This window comes from Eubalaena glacialis, chromosome 19 (assembly GCF_028564815.1).
Source record: "Eubalaena glacialis isolate mEubGla1 chromosome 19, mEubGla1.1.hap2.+ XY, whole genome shotgun sequence".
NCBI classification, from domain to species: domain Eukaryota; kingdom Metazoa; phylum Chordata; class Mammalia; order Artiodactyla; family Balaenidae; genus Eubalaena; species Eubalaena glacialis.
Genome location: NC_083734.1, coordinates 29,248,821 through 29,271,783, shown reverse-complemented (window position 1 = coordinate 29,271,783; position 22,963 = coordinate 29,248,821). Strand labels below are relative to the sequence as shown.

General features: G+C 41.4%; 1 protein-coding gene across 1 annotated transcript in view; it reads left to right on the top strand.

The window, feature by feature from the left end:
• Positions 1-22,617, top strand: part of PCTP (phosphatidylcholine transfer protein) — a 31,555-nt gene extending 8,938 nt beyond the window's left edge. The window contains 6 exon segments of the mRNA XM_061176076.1: positions 14,970-15,081; positions 17,551-17,630; positions 20,114-20,153; positions 20,156-20,284; positions 21,166-21,233; positions 22,412-22,617. Coding sequence (XP_061032059.1) covers positions 14,970-15,081; positions 17,551-17,630; positions 20,114-20,153; positions 20,156-20,284; positions 21,166-21,233; positions 22,412-22,477 — 495 coding nt within the window. The 3' untranslated portion in view covers positions 22,478-22,617.
• Positions 22,618-22,963: the final 346 nt, after the last annotated feature.

Below are 22,963 nucleotides of genomic sequence, written 5' to 3'. Positions count from 1 at the left end.
TGCCTCCTTTATCAAAGATCAGCTGAACATATGTGTGTGGGTTTATCTCTGGGCTTTCTATCCTGTTCCATTGACCTATATTTCTGTTTCTGTGGCAGTACCATAGTATCTTCATTACTGTAGCTTTGTAGTATAGTCTGAAGTCAGGGAGCCTGATTCCTCCAGCTCCGTTTTTCTCTCTCAAGATTGCTTTGGCTATTCGGGGTCTTTTGTGTTTCCATACAAATAGTGAAATTTTTGGTTCTAGTTCTGTGAAAAATGCCAGTGGTAGTTTGATAGGGATTGCATTGAATCTGTAGATTGCTTTGGGTAGTATAGACATTTTCACACTGTTGATTCTTCCAATCCAAGGACATGGTATGTCTCTCCATCTATTTGTATCATCTATAATTACTTTCATGAGTGTCTTATACTTTTCTGCATACAGGTCTTTTGTCTCCTTAGGTAGGTTTATTCCTAGATATTTTATTCTTTTTGTTGCAATGGTAACTGGGAGTGATTTCTTAATTTCATTTCAGATTTTTCATCATTAGTGTATAGGAATGCAAGAGATTTCTGTGCATTAATTTTGTATCCTGCTACTTTACCAAATTCATTGATTAGCTCTAGTAGTTTTCTGGTAGCATATTGAGGATTCTCTATGTATAGTATCACGTCATCTGCAAACAGTGACAGCTTTACTTCCTCTTTTCCGATTTGGATTCCTTTTATTTCTTTTTCTTCTCTGATTGCCGTGGCTAGGACTTCCAAAACTATGTTGAATAATAGTGGTGACAGTGGACATCCTTGTCTTGTTCCTTATCTTAGAGGAAATGCTTTCAGTTTTTCACCATTGAGAATGATGTTTGCTGTGGGTTTGTCGTATATGGTCTTTATTATGTTGAGGTAGGTTCCCTCTATTCCCACTTTCTGGAGAGTTTTTATCATAAATGAGTGTTGAATTTTGTCAAAAGCTGTTTCTGCATCTATTGAGATGATCATATGGTTTTTATTCTTCAATTTGTTAATATGGTGTATCACATTGATTGATTTGTGTATATTGAAGAATCCTTGCATCCCTGGGATAAATTCCACTTGATCATGGTGTATGATCCTTTTAATGTGTTGTTGGATTCTGTTTGCTAGTATTTTGTTGAGGATTTTTGCATCTATATTCATCAGTGATATTGGTCTGTAATTTTCTTTTTTTGTAATATCTTTGTCTGGTTTTGGTATAAGGGTGATGGTGGCCTCATAGAATGAATTTGGGAGTGTTCCTTCCTCTGCAATTTTTTGGAAGAGTTTGAGAAGCATGGGTGTTAGCTCTTCTCTAAATGTTTGATAGAATTCACCTGTGAAGCCATCTGGTCCTGGACTTTTGTTTGTTGGAAGATTTTTAATCACAGTTTCAATTTCATTACTTGTGATTGGTCTGTTCATATTTTCTATTCTTCCTGGTTCAGTCTTGGAAGGTTATACTTTTCTAAGAATTTGTCCATTTCTTCCAGGTTGTCCATTTTATTGGCATAGAGTTTCTTGTAGTAGTCTCTTAGGATGCTTTGTATTTCTGTGGTGTCTGTTGTAACTTCTCCTTTCTCATTTCTAATTTTATTGATTTGAGTCCTCTCCCTCTTTTGCTTGATGAGTCTGGTTATTGGTTTATCAATTTTGTTTATCTTCTCAAAGAACCAGCTTTTAGTTTTATTGATCTTTGCTATTGTTTTCTTCGTTTCTATTTCATTTATTTGCACCCTGATTTTTATGATTTCTTCTTCTGCTAACTTTGGGCTTTGTGTGTTCTTGTTTCTCAAGTTCCTTTAGGTGTAAGGTTAGATTGTTTATTTGAGATTTTTCTTGTTTCTAGAGGTAGGCTTGTATAGCTATAAACTTCCCTCTTAGAACTGCTTTTGCTGTATCCCATAGGTTTTGGATCGTCGTATTTTCATTGTCATTTGTCTCTAGGTAATTTTTGATTTCCTCTTTGATTTCTTCAGTGTTCTCTTTGTTATTTAGTAACGTATTGTTTAGCCTCCATGTGTTTGTGTGTTTTACGTTTTTTTCCCTGTAATTGAGTTCTCATCTCATAGCGTTGTTGTCAGAAAAGATGCTTGATATGATTTCAACTTTCTTAAATTTACTGAGGCTTGCTTGTGACCCAAGATATGATCTATCCTGGAGAATGTTCTGTGCACACTTGAGAAGAAAGTGTAATCTGGTTTTTTGGATGGAGTGTCCTATAAATGTCAATCAAATCTATCTGGTCTATTGTGTCATTTAAAGCTTGTGTTGCCTTATTTATTTTCATTTTGGATGATCTGTCCATTGGTGTAAGTGAGGTGCTAAAGTCCCCCACTATTTTTGTGTTACTGTCAATTTCCTCTTTTATAGCTGTTAGCAGTTGCCTTATGTATTGAGGTGCTCCTATGTTGGGTGCATATATATTTATAATTGTTATATCTTCTTCTTGGATTGATCCCTTGATCATTATGTAGTGTCCTTCTTTGTCTCTTGTAATAGTCTTTATTTTAAAGTCTATTTTGTCTGATATGAGAATTGCTACTCGAGCTTTCTTTTGATTTCCATTTGCATGGATTATCTTTTTCCATCCCCTCACTTTCAGTCTGTATGTGTCCCTAGGTCTGAAGTGGTTCTCTTTTAGACAGCATATATATGGGTCTTGTTTTTGTATCCATTCAGCAAGCCTGTGTCTTTTGGTTGGTGCATTTAATCCATTCACGTTTAAGGTAATTATTGATATGTATGTTCCTATTACCATTTTCTTAATTTTGGGGGGTTTGTTTTTGTAAGTCCTTTCCTTCTCTTGTGTTTCCCATTTAGAGAAGTTCCTTTAGCATTTGTTGTAGAGCTTTGTTCTCTTAGCTTTTGCTTGTCTGTAAAGCTTTTGATTTCTCCATCGAATCTGCATGAGATCCTTGCCGGATAGAGTAATCTTGGTTATAGGTTCTTCCCTTTCATCACTTTAAGTATATCATGCCACTCCCTTCTGGCTTGTAGAGTTTCTGCTGAGAAATCAGCTGTTAACCTTATGGGAGTTCCCTTGTATATTATTTGTCATTTTTCCCTTGCTGCTTTCAATAATTTTTGTTTGTCTGTAATTTTTGCCAATTTGATTACTATGTGTCTCGGTGTGTTTCTCCTTAAGTTTATCCTGTATGGGACTCGCTGCACTTCCTGGACTTTCCCATGTTAGGGAAGTTATCGACTATAATCTCTTCAAATATTTTCTGTGGTCCTTTCTCTCTCTCTTCTGCTCCTGGGACCCCTATAATGCGAATGTTGTTGTGTAATGTTGTCCCAGAGGTCTCTTAGGCTGTCTTCATTTCTTTTCATTCTTTTTTCTTTATTCTGTTCCACAACAGTGAATTCCACCATTCTGTCTTCCAGGTCACTTATCTGTTCTTCTGCCTATGTCATTCTGTTATTGATTCCTTCTAGTGTAGTTTTCATTTCAGTTATTCTATTGTTCATCTCTGTTTCTTTGTTCTTTAATTCTTCTAGGTCTTTGTTAAACATTTCTTGCATCTTCTCGATCTTTGCCTCCATTCTTTTTCCGAGGTCCTGGATCATCTTCACTATGATTATTCTGAATTCTTTTTCTAGAAAGTTACCTATCTCCACTTCATTTAGTTGTTTTTCTAGGGTTTTACCTTGTTCCTTCATCTGGTACATAGCCCTCTGCCTTTTCATCTTGTCTATCTTTCTGTGAATGTGGTTTTTGTTCCACAGACTGCAGGATTGTAGTTCTTCTTGCTTCTGCTCTCTGCCCTCTGGCGGATGAGGCTCTATATTTTCATTTGAATCACATGGGGGTTTACCATTTTAGCCCAGACCACCCTTCAAAGTAAATCTGCCAATCTTGAGCACGCATACAAGATAAATACCAAAAAAATCTTAAATAAATCATGTTCAAACTCAGAAAATCAAAGAGAAAAAGAAAATCTTGAAAGAAGCGGTAGCAGGAAAGATGGGAGAGCACTTTACCTACAGAGGAATACAGATGAGCATTACAGCAGACATCGCATCAGAAACCACCCTGCAAAAAGAGGGTGGAGTGAAACACATAATGTTTTGAAAGAATAAACCACTGACCTAGAATGCTATATCCAAAGATGTCTTCTTCAAAAATGAAGAAGAAATAAAAACTTTTTCAGACAAATAAAAACTGAGGGAATTCATCAGCAGCAGACCTGCTCTGGAAGGAATATTAAAAGAAGCTTTTCAGGGAGGAAAAAAAATGTATAGGTCAGAAACTCAGATCTTCATAGCATAAAAAGTGCCTATTTTATTGACTTAAAGCTTATGGAAGGCATGAACTTTGTGTTATTCTTTAGGCACCACCAGGGCTTACCAAAATGCATGCACACAATAGGTCCTGAAAGTCTGCTTGAATGGGTACATGAACCAATATTCTGGAGTTTTCTTCTTACTAGGGTATATTCAGAAAATCCAAAGGTAGCTATGGAACGGTGTGTTTCCTAAACTAAAAGGCAAGATAAGGTAGCTATATATATCTGTAAAATTTTTTGTGTCTTAAAAACACATTAAAAGGGGTGGAGCTTCAAGATGGCGGAAGAGTAAGACGTGGAGATCACCTTCCTCCCCACAAATACATCAGAAATACATCTACATGTGGAACAACTCCTACAGAACACCTACTGAATGCTGGCAGAAGACCTCAGACCCCCCAAAAGGCAAGAAAATCCCCACATACCTGGGTAGGGCAAAAGAAAAAAGAAAAAACAGACACAAAAGAATAGGGATGGGACCTGCACCAGTGGGAGGGAGCTGTGAAGGAGGAAAGGTTTCCACACACTAAGAAGGCCCTTCGCGGGCAGAGACTGCGGGTGGCAGAGGGGGGAAACTTCGGACCACGGAGGAGAGCACAGCAACAGGGGTGTGGCGGGCAAAGTGGAGAGATTCCCACACAGAGGATCAGTGCCAGCCAGCACTCATCAGCCCAAGAGACTTGTCTGCTCACCCGCCGGGGCGGGCAGGGGCTGGGAGGTTAGGCTCCGGTTTCAGAGGTCGGATCCCAGGGAGAGGACTGGGGTTGGCTGTGTGAACACAGCCTGAAGGGGCTCGTGTGCCACAGCTAGCTGGGAGGGAGTCCGGGAAAATGTCTGGAGCTGCCGAAGAGGCAAGAGACTTTTTCTTGCCTGTTTCCTGGTGCGTGTGGAGAGGGGATTAAGAGTGCCACTTAAAGGAGCTCCAGAGACGGGCGCAAGCCGCGGCTATCAGCGCGGACCACAGAGATGGGCATGAGACACAAAGGCTGCTGCTGCAGCCACCAAGAAGCCTGTGTGCAAGCACAGGTCACTATCCACACCTCCCCTCCCGTGAGCCTGTGCAGCCCGCCACTGCTAGGGTCCCGTGATCCAGGGACAACTTCCCTGGGAGAACACATGGCGCGCCTCAGGCTGGTGCAATGTCACGTTGGCCTCTGCCGCCGCAGGCTCGCCCCACACTCCTTACCCCTCCCTCCCCCTGACCTGAGTGAGCCAGAGCCCGTGAATCAGCTGCTCCTTTAACCCCGTCCTGTCTGAGAGAAGATCAGATGCCCTCAGGCAACCTACACACAGGGGCGGGTCCAAATCTAAAGCTGAACCCGAGGAGCTGTGCGAACAAAGAAGAGAGAGGGAAATTTCTCTGAGCAGCCACAAGAGCAGCGGATTAAATCTCCACAATCAACTTGATGTACCCTGCATCTGTGGAATACCTGAATAGACAATGAATCATCCCAAACTGAGGAGGTGGACTTTGGGAACAATGAAATATATATATATATTTTTCCCTTTTTCTCTTTTTGTGAATGTGTATGTGTATTCTTCTGTGTGTGATTTTGTCTGTAGAGCTTTGCTTTTACCATTTGTCCTAGGGTTCTGTCTGTCCATTTTTTTTTTTTTATTTTGTATAGTTTTAGCACTTGTTATCATTGGTGGATTTGTTTTTTGGTTTGGTTGCTCTCTTCTTTTTTTTTTGTAATTACTTAAAAAAAATTTTTTTTAATTATTTTTTATTTTGTATTTTAATAACTTTTTAATTTAATTTAATTTTATTTTATTTTAGCTTCTTTCTTTCTTTCTTTCTTTCTTTCTTTCTTTCTTTCTTTCTTTCTTTCTTTCTTTCCTCCCTTTTATTCTGAGCTGTGTGGATGACAGGCTCTTTGGGTTCCAGCCAGGTGTCAGGGCTGTGCCTCTGAGGTGGGAGGGCCAAGTTCAGGACACTAGTTCAGCTCCATATAATATCAAATGGCAAAAATCTCCCAGAGATCTCCATCTCAACGCCAAGACCCAGATCCACTCAACGACCAGCAAGCTACAGTGCTGGACACCCTATGCCAAACAACTAGCAAGACAGGAACACAACCCCATCCATTAGCAAAGAGAGTACCTAAAATCATAATAAGGCCACAGACACCCCAAAACACACCACCAGACACGGACCTACCCACCAGAAAGACAAGATCCAGCCTCATCCACGAGAACACAGGAACTAGTCCCCTCCACCAGGAAGCCTACACAACCCACTGAACCAACCTTAGCCACTGGGGCAGACACCAAAAACAACAGGAACTACAAACCTGCGGCCTCTGAAAGGGAGACCCCAAACACAGTTTGGGATTAAGTTAAGTTAAGCAAAAAGAGAAGACAGAGAAGCACACAGCAGATGAAGGAGCAAGGTAAAAAAACCAACCAGACCAAACAAATGAAGAGGAAATACGCAGTCCACCTGGAAAAGAATACAGAATAATGATAGTAAAGATGATCGAAAATCTTGGAAATAGAATGGAGAAAAAACAAGAAACGTTCAAAAAGGACCTAGAAGAAATAAAGAGCAAACAAACAATGATGAACAACACAAAAAATGAAATTAAAAATTCTCTAGAAGGAATCAGTAGCAGAATAACTGAGGCAGAAGAACGGATAAGTGACCTGGAAGATAAAATAGTGGAAATAACTACTGCAGAGCAGAATAAAGAAAAAAGAATGAAAAGAATTGAGGACAGTCTCAGAGACCTCTGGGACAACATTACATGCACCAACATTCGAATTATAGGGGTCCCAGAAGAAGAAGAGAAAAAGAAAGGGACTGAGAAAATACTTGAAGAGATTATAGTTGAAAACTTCCCTAATATGGGAAAGGAAATAGTTAATCAAGTCCAGGAAGCACAGAGAGTCCCATACCAGATAAATCCAAGGAGAAACACACCAAGACACATATTAATCAAACTATCAAAAATTAAATACAAAGAAAAAATATTAAAAGCAGCAAGGGAAAATATACAAATAACTCACAAGGGAATCCCCATAAGGTTAAAAGCTAATCTTTCAGCAGAAACCCTGCAGGCCAGAAGGGAGTGACAGGATATATTTAAAGTGATGATAAAGGACAAAAACCTACAACCAAGATTACTCTACGCAGCAAAGATATCATTCAGATTTGATGAAGAAACTAAAACCTTTACAGACAAGCAGAAGCTAAGAGAATTCAGCACCACCAAACCAGCTTTACAACAAATGCTAAAGGAACTTCTCTGGGCAGGAAACACAAGAGAAGGAAAAGACCTACAAAAACAAACCACAAACAATTAAGAAAATGGTAATAGGAACATACATGTCAATAATTACCTTAAATGTAAATGGATTAAATGCTCCAACCAAAAGACAGACTGGCTGAGTGGATACAAAAATAAGACCCATATATATGCTATCTACAGCACACCCACTTCAGACCTAGGGACACATACAGACTGAAAGTGAGGGGATGGAAAAAGATATTTCATGCAAATGGAAATCAAAAGAAAGCTGGAGTAGCAATTCTCATATCAGACAAAATAGACTTTAAAACAGAGACTATCACAAGAGAGAAAGAAGGACACCACATAATGATGAAGAGATCAATCCAAGAAGAAGATATAAAAATTGTAAATATTTATGCACCCAACTTAGGAGCACCTCAATACATAAGGCATATACTAACAGCCATAAAGGGGAAATCAACAGTAACACAAACATAGTAGGGAACTTTATCACCCCACTTTCGCAAATGGACAGATCATCCAAAGTGAAAATAAATTAGGAAACACAAGCTTTAAATGATACATTAAACAAGATGGACTTAATTGATATTTATAGGACATTCCATCCAAAAACAATAGAATACAAATTCTTCTCAAGTGCTCATGGAACATTCTCCAGGATAGATCATATCTTGGGTCACAAATCAAGCCTTGGTAAATTTAAGAAAATTGAAATCATATCAAGTATGTTTTCCGACCACAACGCTATGAGACTAGATATCAATTACAGGAAAATATCTGTAAAGAATACAAACACATGGAGGCTAAACAATACACTATTTAATAACCAAGAGATCACTGCATAAATCAAAAAGGAAATCAAAAAATACCTAGAAACAAATGACAATGAAAACACGATGACCCAAAACTTGTGGGATGCAGCAAAAGCAGTTCTAAGAGGGAAGTTTATAGCAATACAATCTTACCTTAAGAAACAAGAAACATCTCAAATAAACAACTTAACCTTACACCTAAAGTAATTAGAGAAAGGAGAACAAAAAAACCCCAAAGTTAGCAGAAGGAAAGAAATCATAAAGATCAGATCAGAAATAAATGAAAAAGAAATGAAGAAAACAATAGCAAAGATCAATAAAACTAAAAGCTGGTTCTATGAGAAGATAAACAAAATTGATAAACCATTAGCCAGACTCATCAGGAAAAAAAGGGAAAAGACTCAATTCAATAGAATTAGAAATGAAAACGGAGAAGTAACAACTGACACTGCAGAAACACAAAGGATCATGAGAGATTACTACAAGCAACTATATGCCAATAAAATGGACAACCTGGAAGAAATGGACAAATTCTTAGAAATGCACAACCTGCCGAGACTGAACCAGGAAGAAATAGAAAATATGAACAGACCAATCACAAGCACTGAAATTGAAACTGTGAGTAAAAATCCTCCAACAAACAAAAGCCCAGGACCAGATGGCTTCATAGGCAAATTCTATCAAACATTTAGAGAACAGCTAACACCTATCCTTCTCAAACTCTTCCAAAATATAACAGAGTGAGGAACACTCCCAAACTCATTCTATGAGGCCACCATCACCTGAAACCAAAACCAGACAAAGATGTCACAAAGAAAGAAAACTACAGGCCAATATCACTGCTGAACATACATGCAAAAATCCTCAACAAAATACTAGCAAACATAATCCAACAGCACATTAAAAGGATCATACACCATGATCAAGTGGGGTTTATCCCAGGAATGCAACGATTCTTCATTATACGCAGATCAATCAATGTGATACACCATATTAACAAACTGAAGGAGAAAAACCATATGATCATCTCAGTAGATGCAGAAAAAGCTTTCGACAAAATTCAACACCAATTTATGGCAAAAACTCTCCAGAAAGTAGGCATAGAGGGAACTTTCCTCAACATTATAAAGGCCGGATATGACAAACCCACACTCGTCCTCAATGGTGAAAAACTGAAACCATTCCCACTAAGATCAGGAAGAAGACAAGGTTGCCCATTCTCAACACTATTATTCAACATAGTTTTGGAAGTCCTAGCCATGGCAATCAGAGAAGAAAAAGAAATAAAAAGAATCCAAATCGGAAAAGAGGAAGTAAAGCTGTCACTGTTTGCAGATGACATGATACTATACATAGAGAATCCTCAATATGCTACCAGAAAACTACTAGAGCTAATCAATGAATTTGGTAAAGTAGCAGGATACAAAATTAATGCACAGAAATCTCTTGCATTCCTATACACTAATGATGAAAAATCTGAAATGAAATTAAGAAATCACTCCCAGTTACCATTGCAACAAAAAGAATAAAATATCTAGGAATAAACCTACCTAAGGAGACAAAAGACCTGTATGCAGAAAAGTATAAGACACTCATGAAAGTAATTATAGATGATACAAATAGATGGAGAGACATACCATGTCCTTGGATTGGAAGAATCAACAGTGTGAAAATGTCTATACTACCCAAAGCAATCTACAGATTCAATGCAATCCCTATCAAACTACCACTGGCATTTTTCACAGAACTAGAACCAAAAATTTCACTATTTGTATGGAAACATAAAAGACCCCGAATAGCCAAAGCAATCTTGAGAGAGAAAAACGGAGCTGGAGGAATCAGGCTCCCTGACTTCAGACTATACTACAAAGCTACAGTAATGAAGATACTATGGTACTGCCACAGAAACAGAAATATAGGTCAATGGAACAGGATAGAAAGCCCAGAGATAAACCCATGCACATATGTTCAGCTGATCTTTGATAAAGGAGGCAGGAATATACAGTGGAGAAAAGACAGTCTCTTCAATAAGTGGTGCTGGGAAAACTGGACTGCTACATGTAAAAGAATGAAATTAGAACACTCCCCAACACCATACACAAAAATAAACTCAAAATGGATTAAAGACCTCAATGCAAGGCCAGACACTATAAAACTCTTAGAGGAATACATAGGCAGAACACTCTATGACATAAATCACAGCAAGATCCTTTTTGATCCCCCTCCTAGAGAAATGGAAATAAAAACAAAAATAAAGAAATGGGACCTAACGAAACTTAAAAGTTTTTGCACAATAAAGGAAACCATAAACAAGACAAAAAGACAACCCTCAGAATGGGAGAAAATATTTGCAAATGAAGCAACTGACAAAGGATTAATCTCCAAGATTTACAAGCTGCTTGTGCAGCTCAATATCAAAAAAAAAAAACAACCCAATCCAAAAATGGGCAGACCTAAAAAGACATTTCTCCATAGAAGATATACAGATTGCCAAGAAACACATGAAAGAATCCTTAACATCATTAATCATTAGAGAAATGCAAATCAAAGCTACAATGAGATATCATCTCTCACCGCTCAGAATGGCCATCATCAAAAAATCTACAAACAATAAATGCTGTAGAGGGTGTGAAGAAAAGGGAACCCTCTTGCACTGTTGGTGGCAATGTAAATTGATACAGCCACTATGGAGAACAGTATGGAGGTTTCTTAAAAACTAAAACTAGAACTACCATACGACCCAGCAATCCCACTACTGGGCATATACCCTGAGAAAACCATAGTTCAAAAAGAGTCATGTACCAAAATGTTCATTTCAGGTCTATTTACAATAGCCAGGATGTGGAAACAACCTAAGTGTCCATCAACAGATGAATGGATAAAGAAGATGTGGCACATATATACAATGGAATATTACTCAGCCATAAAAAGAAATGAAATTGAGTTATTTGTAGTGAGGTGGATGGACCTAGAGTCTGTCATACAGAGTGAAATAAGTCAGAAAGAGAAAAACAAAGACTGTATGCTGACACATATATATGGAATCTAAAACACTAAAAACAAAAAATGGTCATGAAGAACCTAGGGGCAAGACGGGAATAAAGACACAGACCTACTAGAGAATGGACTTGAGGACACGGGGCAGGGGAAGGGTAAGCTGGGACAAAGTGAGAGAGTGGCATGGACATATATACACTACCAAATGTAAAGTAGATAGCTAGTGTGAAGCAGCCACATAGCACAGGGAGATCAGCTCCGTGCTTTGTGACCACCTAGAGGGGTGGGATAGGGAAGGTGGGAGGGAGGGAGACGCAAGAGGGAAGAGAAGTGGGGATATATGTATATGTATAACTTATTCACTTTGTTATAAAGCAGAAACTAACACACCATTTTAAGCAATTATACTCCAATAAAGATGTTTAAAAAAAAAGAAAGAAAAGAAAAAAAAAAAACCCACATTAAAAGTCCCAGGCTAAAATTCAAACACTGGTATTCACAGGGATTCTCCCTTTCTTACAAAAATATATTCATTTGCATAGTTTCCATGAAGGGTAAAATAGCCTCCCAAAATAGTGTCAGGGAGTGGTGAGCTTGTGTCTCCCACTGGAGAGCCTGCTAGAACTCTCCTCCTGCCCTTAGGTGGTGATTTTGATATTAAAGGCAGGTTGGAAGGCCAAGCAAGAACGGTCCTCCATGTGACCCAGTTCAGTCCCCAGTTCACCCAGGTATTGGTATGGTGTTATGTCTAAACATCCAGAATGTCCAAATCCTTCATTCCCCGAAGTGAGTTTACCGATGGTCCATATCTCATATTACCATTGGGTAGTTAAGTGGGATGATCCCTGTAAAGCACTCTGCCCAGGGCCTGGTATTTAGTAAGCACTCCATAAACATTAGCTATCAGTGTTATCTTACCTAGCTCTCTGTAGTCCTTCAGGATTAAACCTGCCATCTGATTTTCGAGAGACCTCAAATATTAAATCAGATTTAGTCAGCTGTCTTTCTTCACACAGTCTTGGTACACACAGCCCAGTGGCACCTGCATCTTTGACACCTGCCATTAGAAGTGATTCTCCTCAGTGAAAAATGCTTACTTTTCATACCATCTCAGCCTGTTACTTGCCACAGAGTGTGGGAGTTGGACAGCTTCCAAAATCATAGATTGGGGAGGCTTCCTGGCCCCTGAGAAATGGAAATGACCTCTTCTATGAGAAGCAAAGAAAATTCAGTGCCCACTCGAGGTGCATTTACAGGATTAGAGAGATGTGATTCATCGAGGCTGTCTTGTAGTTAGTGATGTAAATGCACATAAACACTATAATTGAAGAGATAGAGTGCTGTTTTTCTTTTCTGCAATATTACAGGACTGAGGTCACTAAGGGCTGAAATTACATTCAGGAGGGAAGGGAACCAGGTCCAGACAACTGTCTTAATTCATCCAGATAACCAAAGGTAACTCATATGAAGTTAGGGAGATCATTATCTTTATACATAATTATCCCTTTTTCTCAGTATGTGTAGAAAATGGGGACCCACTATTCCTGAACAGAAGCTAATTGTCTCTCTCCTAAGGCATTAAAATATGTGTGGGTGTAGATGTGTCATGTGTACAATCCCTCACTCTCTCCCCATCTGTGAGCTTGAGGGGAGGAGACAGGAATGGAGGGAGTTGTTTCTCTTGAGTCTTGCCCTTCCTATGGGGCATCCATGGCACAGCACGTAAGGGGGTCAGACCTATCAACTTGTCATTTGCTGGTTGGAAACCCTTGGTATAAAGCCACGTACTTTTAGAGCTGAAACATCCTTATGAATTCAGTTTCAATTTTACCTTCCATTTCCTGCCAGGTACTTTCATATACATCTGAGATTCCTAAACTGGGATATGCTTATCCCTGGGTTATGCCACCTGAGTCAGGAGACCCTTGAAACCTCTGGATCTCTAGAAAGATTCCCCATGTCTAGCCAATAAGATTCTGTTAGCATGTGGCAGTATGAGCACAACTAAAAGCTTCACTTTTGTTTGTTTTGTTTGCTTTTGCACTGAAATTAATCTAAGAGCCGTTGGTTTAGTCTTAACAGTAGAGCCTTTAAGCAAGGTGAGGGTCAGGAATTGTTAGCTGCCATTGTATGGAGAGTGAAGTGTGTAGTGTCACCATCTCCAGCCCAGAACCCTCACAGAATATGGCTTAACATGAAAACAGGGAAAATCTCTTGTACTTAGGAATCTAGAAATGATCTTTTTCTTTTTTTTTTTTTAACATCTTTATTGGAGTATAATTGCTTTACAATGGTGTGTTAGTTTCTGCTTTATAACAAAGTGAATCAGTTATACATATACATATGTTCCCATATCTCTTCCCTCTTGCATCTCCCTCCCTCCCACCCTCCCTATCCCACCCCTCTAGGTGGTCACAAAGCACAGCATCAAAAAATCTAGAAACAATGATCTTTTTCTGAGTAAAAGAGACTAGTATGATTTGAAGCTGGTGTTTCTTCCTCCTTTCATTCTTTTATATACAAGTTATTTACAGAAAAAAGAAGCAGCTGGTGAAAAATTCTGTCTTGGAATTTGTAAAACGATGTGTTGGGTTTCATTACGCCCCTTGTGTATCTAAAACAGTAGTCTGAACCCTGAATGCTAGCTGCCTAGATGACACCCCCACATGGATGTTTAATAAGCACTTGAGACTCAACTTGCCCAAGGTAGGACTCTTGGTTACCCCACATCCCACAAATGGATCTTCCATCTACCTGGTTGCTCAGGAAAGGTTCCAAGAGTTATCCTCAATTCTTTGCTTTCTCTCTCCCCATGCCAGTCTGTCAGCATTCCTTTTGACATTACTTCTAAAATGTGTCCCTAATTCACTGACTTCTCCCCATCACTGTTGTTACCTCCCTGTCCAATCACCATCATCTCTTATCTGCACCATTGCACTGGTCTTCTAACCCATCTCCTTGCTCCCTTATGATCTACTTTCTATCAAGCAGCAAGAATCACCTTTTAAAAAGTCATTCTCCTGTTTAAAGTCATTCATTGGTTTTCCATAGCAGTTAGAATAAAATTTTTACATCTTTATCCCAGTTTACAAAGCCCTTTGGGCATGGCCTCTACTACCTCTCTGACCTCGGCTCCTACCACTCTCCCCCAACACAGTTCTCTGGATTCCCTGACTTTCTTTTCTGTGAGTAAGGCCATCCATCAACCTTAGGGCCCCCTCCCAACAAGGAATGGGCTTTCCTCATCTTCCCATGGCTGGATCCTTCTAATATTTAGACCAAACTGTTCTGATACATATTATCCCTCATAGAGGCCATTCCTGATCACCTGACAGTATTGCACCCCTGCCCTCTAAACCCAGGCACCATTTATCGCATAACCCTCTTTCATCCTACTTAAATTACCTGGATAGTATTTAAAGCTGTCACCACCACCAAAGCCTAAGGTCAAATATAAGACCCATGAGAGCAGTAGTCTCATCTGTTTTTTCACCATTGTGTCACCAAAACCACAGAGAAGGTGCTCAATAGTGGTTCTGCATGAACAGCTGTTTCTTCATATGCTGTGTAATCTCAACTTGGGAATCAATAGATTGTTTCTTCCTGCTCTGTTTTTACAGCCAACTGGACATTATAAGGCCTTTGGTGTTCTGGATGATTTCCCACAGGATCTACTTGCAGATGTCTATATGGACTTCAACTATAGAAAAGGGTGGGATGAATTTGTTAAAGGTGAGTGAAACCTACAACTTTAAAAATCAGTTATAGAGTAGAATCTATTGGTATTTACTGTAGGCAATAGAAAGCAATAGGTTTAATTTCTACAGTGTTACATTTCACTTTAAATTTTGGCTTAAATATCTGGAATGCTGGGCTGAAATGTGACTTGCTCCTTGCATACTCTTAGATTTACTCTCCAGTTTGCTCTGACGGCTACTTTGCTCTTACTGTAAGTTCATTGTCATCTCATGCACCTGGGTGGCCATGGAAGTCTTCTTGGAGGAGGTGGTGGCCAAACTTTGTTTTAGAAGTTGAATCAAAATTTTAGAGACTTGACACATGTGGGGAGGTGAGAGGGTGAGGGGGTGAGTGGTATAAGGACATTCCAGACGCAGGGAACAGTATGACTAAAGTGAGGAAGGCATGAAACAACATGAAATGTTAAAAAACTGTGATCAGTTTGGTGCTGTTGAGTTGCTGGGGTAGCAGCATCTGAAACTAGAGTGGGAGGAGGGTCCAGAGCCCCAAGGGCCTAGGCTAGCCACCCAGCTACACTTCTTAGATTTTCCCTAGAAGTGATGGAGAGTTATGAGAAGCATTAGATAAGGGCTCTTCCTGCCACTTAGAGTGGGGAGTGGCCTCAGCCATCCCAGTCAGAGTGGAATAGGTACACAGCAGCTAGCCCAGGGGCACAGAAACCCTGACAGACCCTTGCTGTGGTCAGGACTCTTGGTTGCAAGTAACCAAGCACTAAAAAATGCCAGTGTAAGAAAAGGAAAAAGTGTTTTTGGTTCATGACATTGAAAATCCATGGGTGTCTGGCTTCCAGGACAGCTGCATCCAATGCTTCATTTCCAGCTTGACTCTGTTTTCTTCTGTGTTGACCTCATTCTCAGGCAGATTCTTGTGTCATGGCAGAGATGCCATCAGAGGATGCAGGCTTACATTCTAACCATGTACATAACCCCAGAGGAACAGGACCTTTCCTACTGATGCAGCCAGAGTCCCAAGTTTGGCTTTAGTAGCCTCAACATGGATCATATATTTACTTCCTGGGGACGTTTATCATGGTTTTGGGTCACTTAGTGTTTTCAAATACCCTTCCTATCTAGAGGGAATTGTGATGCCACCTATTCAAGGGAGAAGCCAGACATTCTCTGTCCATCTCCCTAGCAGCCAGGTTCAGTCGTGTGCTACAGACATTGGCAGAGCCTCTGATGTGTGGTACTTGGCAACAGCAGTCCACACTATGGAGTACGGTACAGAGACAGAAGTAGTTTGGCTTCTCTGGAGCCATCCTGAGGTTCTAACCTAACTCTGGTCCTCCTAGATCTTCTGCAAGCTACCTGAGAGCCTTTACTAAACCACTTTTTGGGCTAAACTTGCTAGAGTGGCAAGCCAAGAGTGTCTACACGTGCCTTCCCTAAACTAATCACTGTGGCCATGTCTGGCTCAATTTCCCAGCCCTGAAATTAATGCAGAGTCAGTCCTGCATAAACCACATTGTGGAGAAGGAGGCAAAGGGTGATGCCTTGAAGAAGAATGAGATGCCGGTCCAAGAAGGGGAGAGTCAAAGCTGAGCAGGAAAAAGCAACAGATGTCCACTCCTTCCCTTCCTTTCAAGGGCATCTTCAGCCTCCTGTACCAATGGGCTGGCAAGCTCTTTACCCCATGGTCTGCTTCTAATAGATTTTTTTTTCAAAAGCTAAATTAATTAACACATTTCCGCAGTCAGCATCTCCTCAAGGGACTCTCTTGGTTCCTTCAGCAGCCTTAGCTTGGCTCCTTCCCTAAATGGTTAGATAAAAGCTTCCCACACAGCTTGGGGGGCAGAGGCTGTGCACTTCTTAGAATTTCTTTGCTACCTCCCTTTGAGAGCTGATGCTATTTGCATTCAATAGGATGGTGGATATTAAGGAGATTTGGTCCCTATAGCTGTGACATAATGTAACATGGGAGAAAGGCAAGAAACTTAGGGTTAGCACGGTTAAGCCACTTTCTAGCTGTTTAGGAAGGACACTGCCTTCTCTGGAACTTTTGTTTCCCAACTGAATGCACTAGGCTGGGTGGCTCAGTCTCAGGACACCTGTAATATATAGAGAAGTCTAAAGAGGGGCTTAAGGACACAACAGTAAAACTATTGGTACTCTAGTGACATCTGGTGGTTTCTCTGATTTTTAAACCTGAAGTTTTATTTTTTAATGCCTAATTTTATTTCACTGCATTTTACCTGAGAGTGTTGTTTCTGCTATATGATGAACAACTTTTGTTGGGTTCTTTTATTTTTACTGTGTTTTTATATCTGCTAGACACTGTCCCTGGGCAACAAGTTTTCAGTGGTAATGAATCTGTCTTTTTCTAGAATTCTGTGCCTTATAAGTCAGTGGTTTATCATTCCCTATGAGATCATCATTTCAAATCTTCTTGTTAATTGAAGCCAAATAGGTTTCCAGATGCAGTAACTTCTTTTGTTCTCCTTAGAAATTTATGAAACAGAATGCAGCAGAGAGGCAGTGGTCTACTGGGAAGTGGAGAGCCCTTCTCCCAAGTTCAACAGAGATGTATCCTTTCCAGAGAGGCACCATTACTCAGCTTTCGAAGTGTTTCTGTGCCTTGTGGCCGTCACCCAATGGTGGTATGTCCCGCAGGTGTGGACAATATCGTCTTTGACTCTTGCAGAGGCTTCTGCTAACAGCTGTTGCTTCCTGTGTGGCTTTCAGAGACCTCAGAGTGTGATTTCCAGGCCTGGCCACATTGCAGCATCTGTAATTGTGGTCATGGGAAGGCAGATAATACCTTCCTGAGAAGTTTTCTAGGGGTTGAAATTGTTGAGACACGGAATTGGGGACCTGAAAACAACTTTTCATAAAGAGTATTCAATACACTCTCTCAATCTATAGTGGAGGAAGTAGGGACCCAGAGAGGCAACGTGACAGAAGCACACACTCAGGTGGTTAGCAGCAGACTGGGGGCTGGGACTCAGACCCCACATTTCCAGCTCCCTCCACCTTCCCTCCTCCTCGAATATTGGACATGGACACTGTGTGTATTTTTCTTCCCCTCAGTTTCCTCTATTATGATATGAAGCAGTTGAATGGATGTGAGGAGTTTTAGCTGACACTCCAAGGCTCTATGAAGCCCCGTAGGACCAGCCTGGGAGGGTTTGATGGACATTTGCTGGGTGGGCAGATGGGGTAGAATATAGGCAGGGACAGGTGAGATTTCCACTCCACTGTTCTCTTCAATCATAGCAGCTGAGTGTTCTACTCACTGAATTTCCATAAAGGATTCTTTTAACAAAGGGTCTGTGGAATTAAAAAAAAAGGCTTGGAAACCACTGAACTGGATGATCACTGGAATCTTTTCTAGCTCTAACGTTCTGTAAGTCTGTATGTTCCTAAAAAATTGTTCTTTAGAAAGAGAGGGGGCATGGGGGTGGTTTGTGGGTATTGTTTCTGTGTGTTTTGTGTGTATGTGTCTACCCTGGCCCAGCTAGATTACAGACTCCATAAGGGATTATTTTTGGCCAAGTTCCCACAGACTGCTAGATACAGGTGGTAGTTAATTCAAGATTGTGGTAGATTTTATGTGGTTTTCTCTCCTCCTTGCAACAACTATGCAGGGTAGGAACCATCATCCCCACTGGTCAAGGAAGGAAACTGAGGCAAAGGGAAGTTCAGAGCCCTGCTCAGGTTCTCATCAGTTTCTCACCACTAGTGGGCGACAGAGGCAGGCCTGGGCCCAGGTCCAGCTGTGACCAGAGAAGGTGATCTGGACCAGGGCAACCCCAGTCTCTGACCTCACAGGGACACTCCTGGGGGGTGTTCTCAGTGGACACTTGGGGCTGCTTGAAGTCTATTTCATTGGCTTTCCAATGCCACACAATCCCATAAGAGTTTCTTAGTCTTTGTATATGCACATATGTCACATATATACACAATAGACTATCTGCAGTTCCTGGGGGAGGGGCAGCCCACCGTGGGTGCTGTAGAGACTCCGAGCTGGCCTGGGGCTTTGGTCGCGGCTATTGTAGTAAGTGTAACTGTGTTAAACATAGAGTGAGCTTTTGGATTGTTTTAGGCTTTAATTCCTTCTATTGTGAAATCTAAAATTCTGCCATTGAAAAGTTTAATGAACACATTAAAGAGTTGAGCCCTGTGTAGCCGTGAAGTCTCATCAGGTTTTGGAGCCTGATCTGAGATCAAATTCAGGTTACATCACTTCAGCTGGGCTATGGGATCTTCGGCAAGTTTCTTTACTTCTCTGAGCCTCAGTTTCGTCATCTGTAAGATGGAGATACTTATGGAGGATTCACAGGGACTTTCTCCGGATCAGTACTGATGCTGCATGTTAAGCACATGATGTATGTACATGGTAAGGACTCAATAAGTGGTGACTCCTGTTGTTTCTCAGGATCAAATTAACTTCCCTATAATAGCACCATAGACATAGTGGTCATTCTGTGAGTATTTATTGAGATGAAATGGCTTTGTTATTCTTGGTGACCCAGAACAAGCGAGGACATCTGCCTACTAAATATTCAGGTATTCATGTGTCTTCCTATGATCTCCAGGTGTAAGTAACCTTGCCTGACCATCCTCTGTGCATAGAGGTCAGTGATTGGGGCTTAGGGGGAGGACAGAGAGAAATGGCCCCATTGGGGCAGTGTGACCCCCCTTCCCTGCATAAGGACTGAGTCTCAGAAGACTTGAGTAACTTACCCAGGATCGCACAGCTGATAAGTTACCAATCCTCTGAAATCTCATTACCATCTTGGAGAAAGGAGAAGTGGGTTCCCCACATAATTAAAGCAGCAAGGAACCATTCACAGGTGGGTAACACATGCTCTCAAATGAGAACATCAGGTGGGAGGAGCCATGGTTTTGCAGAGCAAGTAGGCAGACAGGGCAGGAAGTGAAGTAACAGTGCAAGGGAGCAAATGCCAAGTGGAGGAACAGAATCATTTCCTTTTCTTCTGGCTTGCGGGCTTTCCTTCTGCCCATCTGAGATGGGCCTCAATGTCATGCCTTGACTGGCGGTGTAGTACGTCTATGTGAATCAGTGGCAGGAGCTGGACTTTAAGGGTAGAAGATCCATGTGATCCTGGCCCAGAGCACCTCCATGCCGCAGTTTCCAGAGAAGTTGGGCGTGATCCAGGTGAGGCAGTTCAAACAGAGGCTGGCGATCCAGAGCAATGGCAAGACGGGGAGCAAAGGTAAAAAGAGGGCAAGTGTTGGCGCACCAGCCAGGGCCACCCATGTGAAGGCCAGGCTGACTGCAAGGCACATAAAATGCAGGATGCTTTATTCCCTGAGGTCAGGGACTGGGCATGGGTGCAAAAATCAAGGGAGACTCAATTCACCCCAGAAGCTTGGCTACAATGCAAGGTGGATGTTTAAATCTGATCAATTCATTCTTTACTGACTCTTGCATTGTTCAGATGAAATCAGAACATCCAAGTGAACCAGAAGGTTGAGAAACTCACTTCAGGCTGGTCCTGTCCATGCACACACTGGCCAAGGCGGGGCAGGAGGGCTGGTGGGACCATCTCTGAGGAGGCAGCTCCTGCTCAGCAAAAACCCAGGGACTCAGGACCTGCCTGCCTTGAGTTCCAGCCTCAGCAGAGAGCCTGGGATGGGTCCATGCGGCCACCTGCTGGACTGGAATCAGTGTGGCCTTGAGGCTGTGGCAAAATCTGAGCTTAGTTGTGACGTGTGTTAGATCTGCCACCGTGGGCATGTCACCCCACTCTTCTGAGTCTCCATTTTATCATTTATAAACTGGGGTTCAATTTTATCAACTCAGTAGGATTGAGATGATTAATGAGAGAAATAATTAAATGAGAGATATATCCAAGTGTCTAGTACTTGTCAGGCATTAAATAAATAGCAGTAGAATGTTCCTTGGCTGTTTTCCAAAATGTTTATATGTAAGTCTCCCGTAAGGCAAGGCAGAGGGGCGAGTCCACTTGAATTCCGTGTTACCTCCCTCCTTACTTTCTGGGCCTGGATATAAAGATGGAAGGTTTGCAGTGTTTGTACTGTATCTTTCTAATGTTTTTCCTCCTTCTGAATTGTCCTTCTTTTCCCTCTCTAGTTTTCATGTATTACCTTGATAACCTGGATTGCCCAGTTCTGAACTGACTCTTTAAGTGGGCTGCCAAGGTGAGATCCCAGGAGGCAGGAGGGGAAGTGTGTTTGACCAATGTTGACTTAGCCTGTGGGGCTGTCAGCCTGAAGAGAAACACTGTCTTAGGCCTCATGATGCTCTTTTATGAAGCAACTCTGTTGAGTGACTATGGTTAGGACTGGGGTTGCCAACACCCAGAATGGAGGCTGGGACAAAAGACAAAGAATCTTTAGGAGGAATGCCAGCCCCTCCTTGCTTTGCCCCAAGACTCTACCAGGATCACTCTCTGGAACCTCCAGACAATAGCCTGCTCCTTGTAGGAACAATGGTGACTGTGGACCCTGTATCTGCTTATGGAGGAGTTAGGCCAAACTGGCTCAGGAGACAATCAGACATGTCCAAGCTTGGAGAAGGCAGTTTTTTTACGGTTATTTATTTATTTATTTTTCTGTAAGGAGAGAGAACTGCAGTGGTACTCAGATCACTAGGGACTGCCTAGGACCTGGAATCATGGCGACCATTCCATCTGCTTTGTAAGGTCCTACTTACTGGCTGGAAGGCTCACCAGTTCCCTGGGAGATTGAAAAAGCACATAGGTTTTTAGTCAAACATCATATATTGAATCCTGGCCCTGCTTCTAACTGGGTTATCTAGGGAAGCCATCAATTTTTTCCCTTTTAAAAACGGAGATGGATATTCTCACCCTGTAGAGAAGGAGTAAATAGAACAATGTTTGGGGAAAGTCTTGGGCAATGTTCAACACTGACTAAAGGATGACATATCCTGCCTCTTGCCCCCAATCCTTACCATTTTCTAAATCTGTAAAGCAAGTCCTTTCTCTCATTTCTTTGGAAGAATCCCACCGCCCAAGCCTATATCATTTCCTGTTTTTAATTTTTTCTTTTCCAAAAATGGTGTCTTAAAAATATCTTAGCTTTTTATTAGCAAAAGCCAAAATATACAACAAGGTCTTATAACAGTGGCCCCTACCATCCAGCCTTACCTGTGCCCTGCATCTTACCTTTTGTCACTATCTGTAGCAACATTCTGTTGAAATCTTGTCAGGGGCCCTATTGTCGTATGTATTATTCCCAAAGCCATCTTCCTTTACCTTTGCCACATCCCAAAGAATCAGGAGTAATTGCTGTGAGGACATAGAAGTGACAGTCTCCTTTCCTTTGCAGAAGAAGTGACAGTCTCCTTTCCTTTGCAGAAAGGAGTTCCTACCTACTTGAAAAACATGGTGAATACCTGTCATAACTATCCCAGGAGATCCTAAGAGAGAGAATTGGGAGCTCTGTGTCCATGGAATGATGTCCCTGGAAGTGCTACAACTACTGATGCTCAGCCTGCCTTTCCCTTTTCAGTCCTCAGAGGCCTGCATGCTCTCCATCACCTTATCCCCAAGCATGTTTGCCTGACTCCTGCCTTCCTTTCCCACTCTCCCCACCCCAGGACCCACTGCCTTCTTCCACTGTTGGGTGTGGCTCAAATTAGGGAAACCTTTGCTTGTTTATTTTTAAAAAAGGGAGTCCTCAGTAGGGAACAAAGTCATTTCATTGTGCCATTCTAGGGGGGTCATGTGTGGAGGACTGACAACACCACCTAAGACTGACTGATCCCAGCAAGCTGGCTCCTTCCCACATGTGAATTCTTGCAACCCAGGAGGGCGATTTCCTGCTGAAGTTGCTTTGCCTTCAGAGATGACTCTCAGTGCACCCAGACTGGAAGACTCATGTCCATTTGCCTTATGCTTTGCTGACTT